Here is a 16,199-nt window from a genome sequence, read left to right on the forward strand (position 1 = left end):
GAAAAGTTGGAGACTTGGGGCGCCCAAATAAATTCAAGCAACAAAAGAAGAGGCACCCACCCACCCACCCACCGATCTGTTCTGTCAAATGCAGCCAAGGGGAAATAATGAATAGGTAATTAATAGAATAGCTCATTGGATCTTATTACAGTAATACTAGAAACTTTTCAATATATATATATATATAGTATACTGACATGCTCACCTGCTTTTTAAAGGTAGAGAAACTTGTGAGACAGTGAGAGCCAAAGAGAGAGCCCCAAAGATCAGCTTTTATTATAGTGACATATATGCTCATGTTGTTGTTGCTGTTTTTTTCGTTTCTTAAGGTTAGAAAATTTTAGTATGGCAGAGAGAGAGAGAGAGAGAGTAAATTAATTAGAGGAAGGGAGGGTGGGAGAGAGGATAGATAGATAGTTTAATTTTGATGTCTTTGAGAATGGAGAAGAGTGGTGGTGGTGGTGAAGAAATGGTGTTCTCAGTGGAGTCTCAGAAGGCGGTGCCGGCGCCATTTCTGATAAAGACATATGAGCTTGTGGATGATCCTCGGACCGACCACATTGTGTGTTGGGGTGAAGATGAAACAACTTTTGTTGTTTGGAGACCCCCTGAGTTTGCTAGGGATCTCCTCCCAAACTACTTCAAGCACAACAACTTCTCCAGCTTTGTTCGACAGCTTAATACCTATGTACCTCTCTCTCTCTCTCTCTCTCTCTCTACACAACCAGTTTTTGGTTAATCTGCAGGTTTCTTTCTATTGTATGTAAATGGTGAAAACAAGTCTTTCTCACTCCAAATATTAAGAGAAAACCCCACACAAACCTAATACACACAACACTTTATTTGTTGATTAATATATATTTCTCTAGATTTTAGAAAAAACTAATTAAATCCCAGATCAATTTGTTAACTTTTTGCTCACTTAATTGGTTTATATCAATTGAGGTCTAAAGTCTTTCAGGAGACTATTCATGACATTTGTGTGGTACAAGTGTATTTACAATATAGAATATGTACTTTATCCAACTCAGTTGATTAAATTGATATATATTCTTAAAGCATACGATTCTCATCTCTATTTTTCTCTAAGGATGGATGTCACATGCTTTGTTAATCATATCAAAAATATATATAATAAACACGCGTTGTGTTCTATAGACAGACGTCAATTTAATAGGAATCTTGATCAAATACTTCTCTTTCTCTCATTCTTGCTCAGGGCTTCAAAAAGATAGTCTCAGATCGATGGGAATTTGCAAACGAGTACTTCAGAAAAGGAGCAAAGCACTTATTGTCCGAGATCCACAGAAGAAAAACCCCTCACCAGCACCAGCACCAGCACCATCACCAACAACACTACAACTACGAGCAGCCAAACCAATTTTTCCAACCAGCTGATAACGACAATGTCGGCAGCTGGTTTGACTCGCCGCCATTAATGCCATCTCCAAAACCGACTACCGACATCCTTACAGCTCTAACGGAAGACAACCAACGACTGAGGAGAAAAAACTTCATGCTACTGTCCGAGCTCGCTCACATGAAGAATCTATACAACGACATCATCTACTTCATTCAAAACCATGTAAAATCGGCGCCGTTTGAGCAAAGAAGCAGTGATTTTCCTGCTGCTGCTGCTGCTGCTCATCCCAAGCAGCTCCTCATAGAGTTGGATTCTTCATGCCAAATGCAAAGTGCTGTTAATTATGTGGGCGTTCTTCATGGGGCTAAAAGCTGCAGCCTAAGCCTTGGTAAGCCGGCTCTGGTGGCTTCAAATGAGGAAAAGAATACTACTGTGAAGCTCTTTGGAGTCCCTCTCAGTGGGAAGAAGAGATTGTATTCAGAAAAGGTTTCAGATGTTTAGCCCTTTTCTTGTAGTCTCCAATCATTTTGAATATATGGGAGTTATTAGCAGGAAAAAGTTAATGTACAGTAGTAATTAAGAGCTCAAGTTTAGCCGATTATGTCTAAATTTTTTTTTGAGGAAATCCTAAGTGCTTTCTTGGTGTTTTTCTGGTATCTTCTTAATCGTAGGTGGATATTATTTTCTAAAAACCAAGAGAAATAAGAAAAACTCTTTTTTTTAGAAAATAATATCCACCTAAGATGAAGAGGACTCCAGGAGAGGAGATCGAGCACCTAGCATTCCATATTTTTTCCTACCAAAAAAAAAAAACCCTAAAAATAAGATACTCCCTCTATTTTCTATAGTTAAAATAGCTACATATACAACTACTTATTTCCTTTATTTTTTGCTTGCTATTTTCTTGCTTTGCTTTTCAGTGGAATTCAAAAGATTTATTTTGTTTTAAAGCACTAGCATATTGGACTAGCAAAATGCTTTTTAGCCCAATTTTGGCCATAATTAACCCATAAAAACCACCTCACATTGAACAATCTATCTCTATAGTTTTTTTTTGGAGTTGCTAGATAAATGTAGGCTGTAGCTAACAAATATAGTAAAAACCAAATATACATATATATATTTTAATTTCTTTTTTATTGGTCTCTCAACTCTCTCTCCCTCCTCTCAACATGAGCACATCAACAAAGGCGTGGTGGCGGCGAGCACAATGAGATAGACAAGTTTCTTGGCTTCATAGCCAACACGGCGCCGGAACGGTGGCTAAATCCCTCCTATATGTGTGGAGAGAGAGAGAGGGAGAGAGATTACTTAAAAAAAAAATTATAAAAAAATTAATGTAATAGAGTAGAGAAAGATAAAGTGGGAGATATATGGTATATTTAAAAAGTGTGTACTTATAGTATATTTATAGCTAAAATTTCGCTAAATTTATAGTGCTCTTATAGTAGAGAAGCCAGATTATCCAAATGAATAATTGATTGTTTGAAAAAAAATGGAGTCATTTTGTACTTGGCTGTCTTTTACTACTCTCTCTCTCTCTCTCTCTGTCTGTCTGTCTGTCTGTGTCGAGTAAATACAAAATCTTCAAATCCATGAGCATGAGCTTCTATTCGTGTGGGATTCTCTAGACCACTATCTTCCTTGCACCCAAGAATGTCTGTTTAGTCTCTCTCTATAAAAGAAACAAAAACCTACAAATACCATCATTGTACCTCTCTCCTTTGTTATCTTTCTATTTATTTATTATTATTTTTATTCACTCTACCAACTCTTTGATTAAAAAATAATTATGAAATAAAATTGGGAATTAGTGAGAGATAATAATACCTTACGAGCCCAATTGTTGTATCCAGCCCATCATATATATATATATAGCTAATCATGTTTCTTTTATATGAATGCCTAATAATGTTGTGTATGCAATTATAAAACCAACCTTGCCACACATTTAATCGATTAACAAGGTTTGATGGTGAAATATAATTAGGCACTCAAGCAATTTTGATGATAAAAACTCTAATGATAAAAACTCCGGTACATTCGTAATGTGTTTTGAGAGGTGTTAAAAAGGTAGTCCCACGTTAAGAAGATAAAACATTGTCCACATAAAGTGGAATTAAGATTATAAAAGCGATCATGGTATTAAGTAAACGTTAATTATTTATTAAGTAAAATTAGGCTTTATATAAGTGAAAACTTCAATTGTAACTTGACTAATTTTTCTAGAGTGATAGTTTTTAGATATGGTTAGGGATCTCTCTAGATTGGGTGCATGTATTTTTTTTTTTTTTGGTATGAAAAAATGTTATGATGTAACATTGTTGCATCCCACATCGCCTGAGTACGAGGATGAGGACGCTAATATGCTTATATGTATACTCTTATGATGACCATAAACTTATCAGAACTTACTAAGATGGGTAGCTTTCTGAAAAATTTGGTTCAAGAGCTCTAAAAGCGGACAATATTATGTCATTGGAGTTGGGCATTACAAATGGTATTAGAGCCATTATCTCCCCTGAGATGGGGAGCGTGCACAAGCCCGTGAGAGTCGTCAGCACAGACGTTAAGTTTCAAAAGAAAATGATAGGTGACCTCATGAGAAGTTTGATTTCATAGAACAAAAAGTGAACAATATTGCGTTATTGAAATTGGGTAAAAGAAAGAAGAAAAGAAATAACAAAACTTATTAATGTATTGTTTTGTTCACTTTTCGGCCAGAAATCTAGGAAAGGAACCGATTTATAAGAGAGGAAAAGGAGAATAAATTGAGAGGATGCAAGTGGAGAGTGGGATATTGAGCAATCATTTCATGCATGAGTTTGACGTTTTCATGATGTTGGAATCTTTATACATTTTTTACTTTCTATTTTCTCTGAAAAGAAGAAAAGAGAAAGTGCCTAGAAATAAGAGAAAGCCATGCCAGTCAAGCAACCAATATACATTAAGGGAAAAAAGAAAAGAGAAGAAAAATTTTGGGCAAAGATTGCTTTGGGATTGTAGTAAGTAAATGCACTTTTCTTTTAGTGCCTCGAATTTGTACCCCCAGCTTCATGTGCAAGCTATCTCTCAACCACATTGGGGCAATTTGTGTGGGGGCTGGGCCCACGGCCCAAACAATGACAAAGTTCGGATGGATTTGGGTAAAGTCTGCTTTAACTTAAGTCTTAAGGCATCCAATTCTAATAATTTAAGGGGCTGTTTGGTTTGTAAAATCTTGGATTCCCGGGATCATCATGTGCTTCGGAATTTGGGATTTTGCACCGTAATATTTCTGTCCTTGTAACATTTTTTTTCTTTTTGTTTTTTTGTTTTTTTAGGTGAAAGAAAAGGAAAAAGAAAGAAGTCATTTTTTTTTTTTTCAAAATAAGTATATTAATAAATAATTTAAAATACAAAGCATTTTGTATAAAATCTGGATCCGAATTTCCTGAAATTTTTAGGAGAATTTTAGTTTTTGAAATTTCAGATTCATATCATCTATTTTCATTCAAGAGTCATTATCCTACCACGTGTCCCACTACTAATAAAATAATAATATTATTTTATTATTTTATTAGTAGTGGGACACGTGGCATGATAATGGCTTTTAGATGAAAATGAATGGTTTAGATCTGAAATTTCAGAAACTGGAATTCCCTTAAGAATTCCAGATAATTTGATTCCATAAAATCTATATTATTCCCTTGTTATAGGAATATTATGACAAAACATGTGACTAACTTTTACAAATTTAAGAACTAACTTATTATTTAACAAAAAAAAAAAAAAAATTAGTGGTTTTCTCGGTGGCCACTAAGCCATCCTGTAGAGGCACATTTTCTCAAATATAGACTCTTTCTAAAAACAGTTTTTACCTTTTATGTCAAAAGAGAACACTTTTTCAAGCTAAAATTATTAAACACCCCCAAAATATATTAACAAATATACATCTGTTTTTCACAAAGCTTATCTTAGAATGGCATTGTAATTATCTTTATCGTAATCCTTTGGTTCGTGTAGGCCATGGTACAATGGCATCAACCTTGTTTCCACGTAGATATAATGAAAGATATTGCCAAATTAGACCCCGAAGTACAAATGGCTGAAAAAGTTCTATTGGTATTTCACGAGGCAATTCACATCGATGTAATGAAAGCGAGAGCCTCACGACAATGACAAAATGACCCGAATAATTAACCTGTTTACTAAGGAGAGTGTCACGAAACGTCGAAATCTTCTCTTTTTACCTTCAATTACACCCGAAAACAACTTGTAAACCTTATTATGATCGTCCCATCTTGATTGTCCGCGAATTTCATTATCAAGAAGTGTATCCACGGCTTCTTGTACCAATTTTTCCTAACGCATTATTAATTCTCCTAAAGTAGATCTACTTGATAATAAATCTATAAGTTAAGAACGAAATTTGTGTTGAAAAATGAATAAAAACTGCAGATTTAACCATTTTATTAATGCACTATTTTTTGTTTTGTTTTAGTTTTTCCATATTTCAAGAAGAACAAGAAATCCACATATTCTTGCAAACTCCTCTACCAACCCCAAAGCCTTTGAGTGATATCTATAGGTTCTTGAGGCCCATCTTAAAGCCCACTAAGCATTGCTCTTCAATCAGCTTTTCCTTAACAATCCACAAACAAAATCTATTTTACCTTCTTTTTTTTTTTCTTTGAGTCGCGTTCAAGGAATAGATTACTTTAGTTTTGAAATTCTTCTCATCCTATGAAAAGTGAAGGATTCTTGTATTGTTTATTAAAGAAAAAAAAAATGCATAGAATAAATTGGAGAGGCTTTAAGGCTGTCTATCAAGACAGCACATGCATGCCATGCCCTATCTACATCTCACTCTTATTAACTTATGTCAATGAAAATTGACCACTTACCAAATGAAATTTTTATAATAAATTCTTGAAATTTTGCTACATAGAGAGCGTAGAATATAATATAATATGTATTTCTAAATATGTATAAAAGGATCACATGAAGATATTTGAAGATAATATTCAATAATTATTTATGTTTTGGAGATTATGTATATTCAATATTGATGCTAGAAATTTAATGAGAGAAGGATTTTTTTTTTTTTTTTTTTTTTTCAAGTGATAGGATTTTTTTTAAAAAAAACAATTAATAAAATTGTTGAGGCATATTTTGGCACGGTAGGACTCGTCGATGAGTTCCTGCAAAACAAAGAAAGACTATCAAAGGGATGTTAGCTTCGAGGAGGCCGGCATGAAGCCTTTACTGGTTAAGTCAATGATGGGTTATGAGAGAAAGAGACTCAATAAAGAGAAACTTAGGATTTATTTGGTTTGCAAAATAGATCCTTAAAATGAAATTGCTATGTTATTCCTATGGAATAGTCATTCTTTTGTTTGGTAGGGGTCTATTCATGTGAATAATTGTTCACATGAGAATGACTAATCTCATCTACACAAGAATAGTTATTCTTTATGGGAAGGACAAGGTTTTCCAATTTTTTTTTTCTCAAACTAAAAAATAATAATAAAAAATTTAAAAAAAAAATCATGTGGGTGGCCGACCACCCCAATGGGTGGTCAGCCACCCCGATGGCCCTGGGGTGGCGCGGCCACCCCCAGTGCATGCTGTGGTGGCCGGCCACACATTGGGGTGGTCGACCACCACACGTTTAACCTTTTTTTTTTTTTTAATTTGATATTTGGAAAAATTAGAAATCAAATGGGCTTTTAGTAATTTTAGTTCAATTTCAATTATGAAATATGTGTCGCTTTCAAACTAGATAATTGAAATAATTATTCCATTCCAACATCTTCTATTCCCAGTAATAACTATTATCTTTCTCAATAGAATATGCATTCTGTGAACCAAACGAGCCCTTAGGTTACGCTAGACATACCCTTTTTTATTTTTTTTAAGATGATGACCCTTCATGGAGGTGGCTCCTAATGGCTGAATGATTATTTTCCACGTAATGCGCACGTAGCTGTGTAATAGTTGTCTGTTCTTTTTATTTGTTTTTTTTATTATTATTATTATTTTTAATTTTCTATTATAATTAAGGTGATGACGCTTCATGGAGATAGTTTCTAATGGTTGCTTGATTATTTGCCATGTAACAAGCTTGAAGCTGTGTAATAATTGTCGGTAAGCAGAAGGCTAACCTTTTTAGCTTTTTCTTTGAGATAAGCCTACTTTAGCATCAATTGGACCCTAGGCATATTTAGATCTACGTCAAAAACATTTATAAACAAGGACTGTAATACAATGCTTACCTCGAGTAAGTTCAACCTTCAACTATATTAGTTGGCTTACTAACCAAACTTTCAAATAGGGTCGAGTTGGTGTCGTGTCAAATTATGGATATATAATTATTGGAGTCGAAACACACATGACCTACTTAATGAACGGTGTCAAGCCCTTCAACCCAACTCTAATCGCCTATCGTGCAACTAAGTGGACAGCATCGATATGGCAATTCCAATTGATGTAATGAAAAGTGTCTTGAATAATGAATTCAACACCTTTAGGAAATCTCTCATCTCTATTGATAACCATTACAATTACTTCAATATCTCCCTCGACAAAGAAATTAGGATGATCAATATGTTTTGGCAAAATAGAGACCCTCTCTAAATGCCCTCCACCACTTGAGCACTTAACCATTTTATAGCCAAAGTAGCCATTAAGGCATTGTCTTTATCATCTATAACTAAAATTCCAAGTGATAGCTCTCCTTAATTAAAGGGTTTGATTCATATCTCTTACAATCTTCAATGTATGAAAAAGACATAAGAATTTGAAAGGGGCTAAAGGTGTCTCCATTGTAGAAGAGAACCCATCTCCACCATTGTATGAAACAAGCCTATCAAATCCAGGATGGAGAGAGAGAGAGAGAGAGAGAGCAATGTATTGACAAAATTGGTGGGGCAGGAAACTTCAAAGGTGATGGGGGATGATGGGGGAGTTGCTTAAACTTTAGGAGACAAAGCCTAAACCGGAAAAGATTGTACGCCTTAGTGGAAATGTCAAAGTAACCAAAGAATATCCCTAAATGCCCTACTACCTCATTCACCATCACCATGGAGCTCTTTAGTCTTTCCTCCATAATCTATGGAGAGAGCCTCAATAGATCAAATAAAAAGCCATCTCCCACATAAAAGAGCTTGTGAATAGTGGGAACCAGGTGGCCTTTTTTTTTCTTTTTTCTTTTTTTTAAGCATATGCAATTAGATAAGATTCCAAGACTGCAAAATCACAATGTGACAATCCACATGGTAACATGCCACACCCACACGGGGACACCTGTCTTTTTGCCGGTGGCCATTTGGCCAAAAGCCTAAAGCCTAAAGGTTGCTTGTCCATATATATATATATTCTTTCATAACTCTCCTCCACCATCCCAACCAACAATGTTCCTTTAGAGCATCATAAAAATGTGGCCAATTAATATCATATCTTGCATGACTTTGGCAAAATTCCTTTTTTAGTGTGCTTAAAGTGGTGGCCTATTGCTATCCTTGAGCCACATCGCCCACCATTACCCAACAATGAGAATTGTCACCTTTATATGTGTCAATTTTTGGGGCTCCTCTTTTCCCCAATCAGGTGGGTCTAACCTTATCCTCACAAGTCACAACCCTTTCAAGATACCCCTTCTCTTTGCACAATTGTTGACCACATTCACTATCTATAGCTTTAGCCCAAAAGATAGAATTATATAATAGTTTGTAGGTGATCTATTTTGTTGTTTAAATTTGTTGCTGCAAAAAGGTTGATAAACATGTTTTTTTCTGCCCCAAATATCTCCTTGTGTCCAACCAAATCTCTCTACCAACGACCAACCACATGTGTACTCATTGTTCAATGCAAACACAAAAGTTATACAACTCCCTCGACCTTGTACCTAAAATGGACACACATCCAAACACAAACAAAAAGAAAATTCACCAAATGGATAATTTAATTATATAATTAATACTTTTAAATTCTCACTCACGGTTGGTTCAAAATTCATCTCAACAAAATGAATCCCAACATAGAATATTTAATTAAAATATGGTAAGCTGTAGAATTAGTGTTCAAACTCAAGAATTTTAAGACTTCTGTTGTATACTATTAGCCAATTCAGCGGAGATGAACGAGAATCATTTATCTACAACGAAAATTCAAAAAAAAGAAAAGAATTTCTTGGAAATCTTACAAGATTCATTCGATTTTTTGTTTCCTCGAACCTACGATCAGAATTTCATCTAGGTTTGAATCTTACTGTAAGGTCCACTAAAGAGAAAGAACAAAATGTTTTTTTTTTTTTTTTTCTTTTGTTGCTCCTTTCAGGATAATTACTTATTTATAAAATACCGTCTCAATTCATTTTATTTCATCATTAGCACGATGTGACATGGTTCAAATTAAGGATAAAGTTGTAATAAGATTTCATTCTTTTCAAAATTCAATCTTACACTTGAAGTGCTTGTCTCAATTTGATTCAACGACAACATAATTGAAAAGCAGTACAAATTGTCCATAATATTTACTTTATATGAGAATAAACTATATCAACCCAAATAGTTTATGGATAAGTTCAAGCTTGTCAATGAATTATCAAGCTCAAAAATGTAATGCGGGTAATGATAAGCTCGTGCTCGACTCGAAATTGGACCCGAAATCTTCTTCAAACAAGCAAGTGATCGACAGAGACTGAAAATGGAGGATGCAGTGTGAAATCATCTTCTAGCTTCAAGATATAATGACATAGGACAATTTAGACAACGAACATGATCAAGTTCTTAGTCCTGTCTGGTCTCTGTTATTGGATCCAATGCATTGATGTTGATTTTGATTTCGTATTAATACCCTTGGAAGTAGGTGGGGTTGGATATTTATAAGGTTGTCTAATAGATTTGGTGCTCTTGTTGATTTTTTTTTTTTTCTAAAAAAAGAAAAAAAGAAAAGCCAAACAGTATAAAATCCTTGGTCCCTCCTGGTTATACAAAATTAATTGAGGCCATTAAGGCCAGTAACCCTCGGCCCGTGGAGACTCATCAATCTTCAAGATGGATCGAGCTTTTCGCCAACATGGAACCCTTCGAATGGATTGTTGAATGATGGAACCACAATCGATGCATAGCCCCTCACAAAGTCTATCGATCAACGGCGGACCCCAAACTGGCCGACAATTGTTTAGGAGATTCATGAACCGACAATCAAGAGACCGTCGATTACTTGCCCGATATATAAATAGGATTCGGCTTACATGTTGTTATTTTACTAACAGCATGTATGCTGTAGTTGAATCAACGGTCAAGATTGAATTTTAAAGTTGACTTACTTTTAGAAGCATTTAATAGGAGAAAAAAAATGAAAAGAGATTTTAAAAATTCAATCTTGACCGTTGATTAATTAAAGTACAGCATACATACTGTTATTTTAATAACAACATGTTATTCAAATCCATATATATATATATATATATATATAGAGAGAGAGAGAGAGGCTATAGAAGGGAGAGTATCCCCCATTACCGGCCTTACCTATTTAAAATTAGCTCTACAAAGGAATGATGGACTCTATAACAAAATGATTCGTCTGAGCATATCCAGAAGGAAAGACATTTATGAACATCTACTACTTTTCATGTTTGACCCTTGATTTATGATGCTTGTCATATTAAGGGTCCGTTTGGGAGTGCGATTTCAATAAGTGCGATTTTAAAAATTGCGTTTTTAAAAATTGTGTTTTTAAAATCGCTACTTTTTAAAATCGCACAGGCGTTTGGTAAAACATACTAAAAAGTACTTTTTTTTATCAATTGAATGTTTGGATAACATTAGCATATAATTGCGGTTTCATGACCAAATTACCAATAAGGATGAACAAGACAGACAGGATGAAGAAAAAAAAAAAGAGAAAAGAAGGGTTTTAATATATTTTAGGTGGGTATTCTTGGTATTTTTTTTTATTCCCATTCTAAAAAATGTAACTATTGCGCCAAATATCTTTTTAATAGAAATCGTAATTTTGTTTTAAATTGGCACTTTTTTCAAATAAGCACCATCTAATCAGCTTATGGAAATCACAGATTTTTTTGCGATTTTAAAATTTGCGTTTTTAAAATCGCAATCCCAAACACCCTAAAGTTGCGATTTGGTTTAAAATCGCAGATTATTTTTTAAAAAACGCACTCCCAAATGCACCCTAAACCTATTTGACTTGCCCACGACGGTCCTATAAAACGTGACAAACCTTATGAGGTATGTCCCCTCTCATTTTCATGCTTCTTACTGTCTCAAAGATCATCCTATTGAATTAAGCTTCAGAGTGTCCTCCTGCAACATCTTCGGGAAGCCACTTATGTCTGATTTTTGTTTTTGTAGATATTTTTTACTGGATTACTAGTATACGGTCAATTGTACCTACACCTAATATTCCAATACTCATACTGTGTTGACTTAAAAAAATGAGGAAAAATATCATTTGCTGAAGTATTCACACTGAGTAATGTTATAAGTCTTCCTAAAGTCCACCTAGAGTCATCCCAGATGTAATGTGGCTTTTAAAATTACCGTTGAATTTGATATGTGATTTATTAACTTTTGATCTATTGGTGATTTTAAAAGTCACATCACATATGAGATGACTCTAGAAGGAGGCCTCTAGGAAGACTTATAGCATTACTCATTCACACTAGATAATAGAGATCTAAAGGATCTCATAAATCTAATTTCTTTGGGAAAGAAAATAGCTTGGAAGAAGTTGCTATACTTGGAATCCTTAGGTTCAATTAAGGCCCACCAAATTTATCATAACATGAGATGAATAATGACACTAACCAGTAAGTTGGAGTATTTAACTTCAATAATGCAAGGCCCACCCTTTTTCTTTTATATAATATAATGACCTTTTTCTTTTATATTTTATATAATATAATTGATGAAATTAACAAATCTCTATCTCTCTCTCATGTACCTATGTTATATATTGGTGTTTGCTTTCTTGGTAAGTTGACACTTGATGGCCAACAGGCCAAGTCCTTTCGTTTTCAACATAAAGTTAGGCATGTTGCATGTTAATGGAGTCTTGAGGCGTGTCACTTCACACACCAGACTAAGCATTTAATTCGATAAAAACTGAAAAGATTTTAAGAGCAGCTTGGTAGGGCTGCATACTGTTTGATGAAAGCCCTTGAAAAGCATTTGGAAACCCAAATTTCTACCAAATATCAAACAATGTTAATGCATGGACTAGTGCCTAACTCCATTGCTTTGAAAGGAGCTTGTTTGGTCTCCTTTCCTTCAATCCGTCAATGACAAAAAGTTTTCCTTTTTTGAGTTCAACTCAACCTTCCAATGATCAAAGTGGGAAACTTTTGGCGATTCGTCCGAGAGCAGCGGTTGATAGGGGCTACCACATCAGTTAAATGAGATACTTAAGAATATGATAGTTTGATAGAGGTTTGGTTTTTAGCATTACTCTTTAAGAATCAATTGTTGGCCATATAGAAAGATCAATTATTGGAGACATTGATAGCAAGCATTCTAAGGTAGAAAACAAAGCTGCAGATTGTTGGGCAGCAAAGAAAAATGCCCAAAAGAAGAGACATGATCTAGGAAACACATGGAAAATATGAAAACATGGAGGCCTAATGGCTTTATTGTCAAAGGGGCCATGTATGCATGCTCAGACTCGTTTTCCCATCTTAGAAGCAAGCGAATAAGAAGGCATGTGCATGAGAAAGAAGCAAAGAGTGATGATTTTATCAACCATCAAATCCCAATACCAATTGGGTTGCCAAGGAAATCTCCCTCTAGTCGGTGCCGTCCATGCTTGACATTTTTTTTTTTTTTTTTTTTTTAATATTTAGATAGATTTGTATATAATAATTTTATTCTTCACATTCATTTATCATACCCATTTCACAGTCACTTAAAAAAACCTACACAAAAGAAAAATGAGACTTAAAATACGTTATGTTAATTGATGTGAAATGAGTATGATAAATGAGTATGGTTGGTAGCATTACTCTTGTATATATAGTTACATATCAATGGGGTTTTTCTTTTTTTCTTTTTTCTCAAAGATTATTAAAGTCTGTTTGCGACTGCGTTAGAAAATAGAAATTTTATCTAGGAGAAATTACCTTTTGTCCCCATAAACTACAATGCCTTGAAACTTTTCCCCTATGAACTACCAACTGTGACACCCGACTCCATGAACTACCATTTTGTGTCTAAAACTCTCATTCTGTTAGTCAAAGGCCCATTCCGTCAGTCAAAGGTGTTAACTTAGATGGTCCACCCATCACTTTGCCCCATGAACTACAACACATTATTACTTTACCAGTTTACCCCATGAACTACAATGCATTATGACTTTGGTTTACATTTGAAAGCATAAATTATAGATTATATATAGTTTCAAGTTTCAACATAAAATAAATAAATAAAGATTTCTCCACTAATCTGAAAATATAAATTATAGATTATGGTTTCAACTTCTACGACCAATTGCTTACAATTTGACTGAAAAAAAACTCGTGCCAATTTTTATTTATTTTTATTTTTTTTAAGTGGCAAATGTGAAAGGAATCTATTAATAAGATTATATTCCTTGACCAAGATTAGAGGACAAAACAAGATTCAAACATTGTTAGGGGAGATGAGATGTTGAAAAAACAATCCTTAGTTGGTTTCATGTTGTTGGACCTAATTAAGTAGATAACCTTAGTTAAACGTGTTTTATTATTGAATTGAAAGCCAAATTCAACCCCATTAACAATTTGTTGACTTTATTTTAGGCCACTTATTATTATTATCCTTAGAAATATTGTATGTGTTAGAATATTATTTTAATAGATTTATTATTTATTATTTCATCATTTTTTAGAGATGGTCATCACACATACCACATGATATTTTTATCTTAAAAAAATAGGATAAGTGTTAGAATATTAATTAAATAATTACATTTGTTTTATTTCTTATTAATTTTAAATTTTAAAATAAACAATATTTTTAATATAACATTAAAGTAAAAATTATCGGCTTAAACCTTTTGAGATAACTCATAAATTAGATTATAAGAATTTAAAATGCATAGGTTTTGAGCTTCACGATCTCAATTGGTAGTTTAGTTGGTAGGAGACAACGCCTTATAAAACGGAAACCCTCCCCTCCTCCCCAACCTCATTGGTTGGTCATTAAAAAAACAAAAAACCGAAGGAATTGAGATTCACCCTTCCCTCCTCTTCATTCACAAATTATACAAAAAAACAAATATAAAAATCCATTTAAATATTATATTATGTTAAATCATCTTGTTCTAAAAACTTAAGTTAATAAAAAATTATAAATTATAAATTTAATTATATATTTTACTACTTTCTCTCATATGTGTGGGGAAGAAACCATGTATAGACAAGGGAGCCATTTTTCTTTTAAATTTTTTATATTAAGTTAAGGGGAAAATGCAGTTTACCCCCCTGAAGTTTCAGGGGCTTTTTAATTTTAACTCAAAAGTTCAAAAATTGGCAATCTATCCCATTGAAGTTTCAAAAATTGGCAATCTATCACATTGAAGTTTCAAAAATTGGCAATTTAAACATTCCATTTAATTTTTCCGTTAAATTGGAACGAAATTTTTTTAAAAAAGCCTAAGGGCAATGATTTAATTTCATAGATTTCCATCCATTTTGACTGAAAAATTAAACGGAGGGTTTAAATTGCCAATTTTTGAAACTTTAGGGGGGTAAATTGCCAATTTTTGAACTTTAGGGTTAAAATTGAAAACCCCCTTAGGGGTAAACTGCATTTTCCCCTTAAGTTAATTATATATGTATTTTTAGGGTTAAAAATCAGGCTTAACTCCTATCAAAAATAAATTTGACCCCTTCATACATACTTTGACCCATTTAGATAAGAAATTCTCGTTCCGTTTTTGCATATAGGTTCAAACTTTCTCAATAAGTGAAACCAAACACATGGAATATTCAACTGAAATGATAATTGAATAACAAAGACAATTCAAACTCATAACCTCAGTTTTGATATTACATTAAATTATTATTAATTTTAAAAGCTTCAATATCACTTATTAAAATTGAGAGTTCAAATATTAATGGAAAAATTACAGTTTACCCCCTCAAAATTTACAGCGTTTTTCAATTCGAACACCAAAGTTTCAATTTTTGCAATCCACCCCCACAAAGTTTCAATTTTTTTCAATTTGACCAATATTATCCCAAAATTTTTATATTGCCCATATTTTTTTTATTTTTTATAAAAAAAAAATAAATTTGGGGGGTGCAAAAATGACCAAATAGCCAAAGAGCCACCCCGATTTTTTTTTTTTAATTTTTTTTTATATAAAATAAAAAAATAAAAAATTAGGGGCAATATGGAAAGTTTTGAATACAATTGGTCAAATTGCAAAAATTTGAAACTTTTAGGGGGTGGATTGCAAAAATTGAAACTTTGGTGTTCGAATTGAAAAACACTGTCAACTTTGGAGGGGTAAACTATAATTTTCTCAATATTAATTAAATACTTAAATATAAGGGGAAAATATAATTTAGCCCCCCAAACTATCAGCCATTTGCAATTTAACCCTCAATGTTCAAAAAGTAATAAAGTAGCCCCCAAACTATCAACCAGTTGCAATTTGGCCACTCCGTTAGTTATCACCGTCAAATATGATGCAAAATTCAATACGACGTCGTTTTGGCAAGGTTAAGTTACTAAAATGCCCTTTTGAAAAAAAAAATCAATTTTAAGAAGCCCCCAAATGACGTGGTATTGCTTGACATAATAATTCCTTACACTCACCAGAACGGTGCCATTTTGGTAAGTGATAATAC

At 33.5% G+C, this 16,199-nt stretch overlaps 1 protein-coding gene across 1 annotated transcript; it reads left to right on the forward strand.

Annotated features, from left to right (window-relative positions):
* Nucleotides 1–251: 251 nt before the first annotated feature.
* Nucleotides 252–1,927, forward strand: LOC132164376 (heat stress transcription factor B-4b-like). Its single transcript, XM_059574878.1, has 2 exons — nucleotides 252–688; nucleotides 1,220–1,927. The coding sequence occupies exons 1-2, from the start codon at nucleotides 428–430 to the stop codon at nucleotides 1,862–1,864; spliced, it is 906 nt and encodes a 301-aa protein (XP_059430861.1). The 5' UTR covers nucleotides 252–427; the 3' UTR covers nucleotides 1,865–1,927.
* Nucleotides 1,928–16,199: the final 14,272 nt, after the last annotated feature.

The sequence above is a fragment of the Corylus avellana genome, chromosome ca10 (genome assembly GCF_901000735.1).
Source record: "Corylus avellana chromosome ca10, CavTom2PMs-1.0".
Taxonomy (NCBI): domain Eukaryota; kingdom Viridiplantae; phylum Streptophyta; class Magnoliopsida; order Fagales; family Betulaceae; genus Corylus; species Corylus avellana.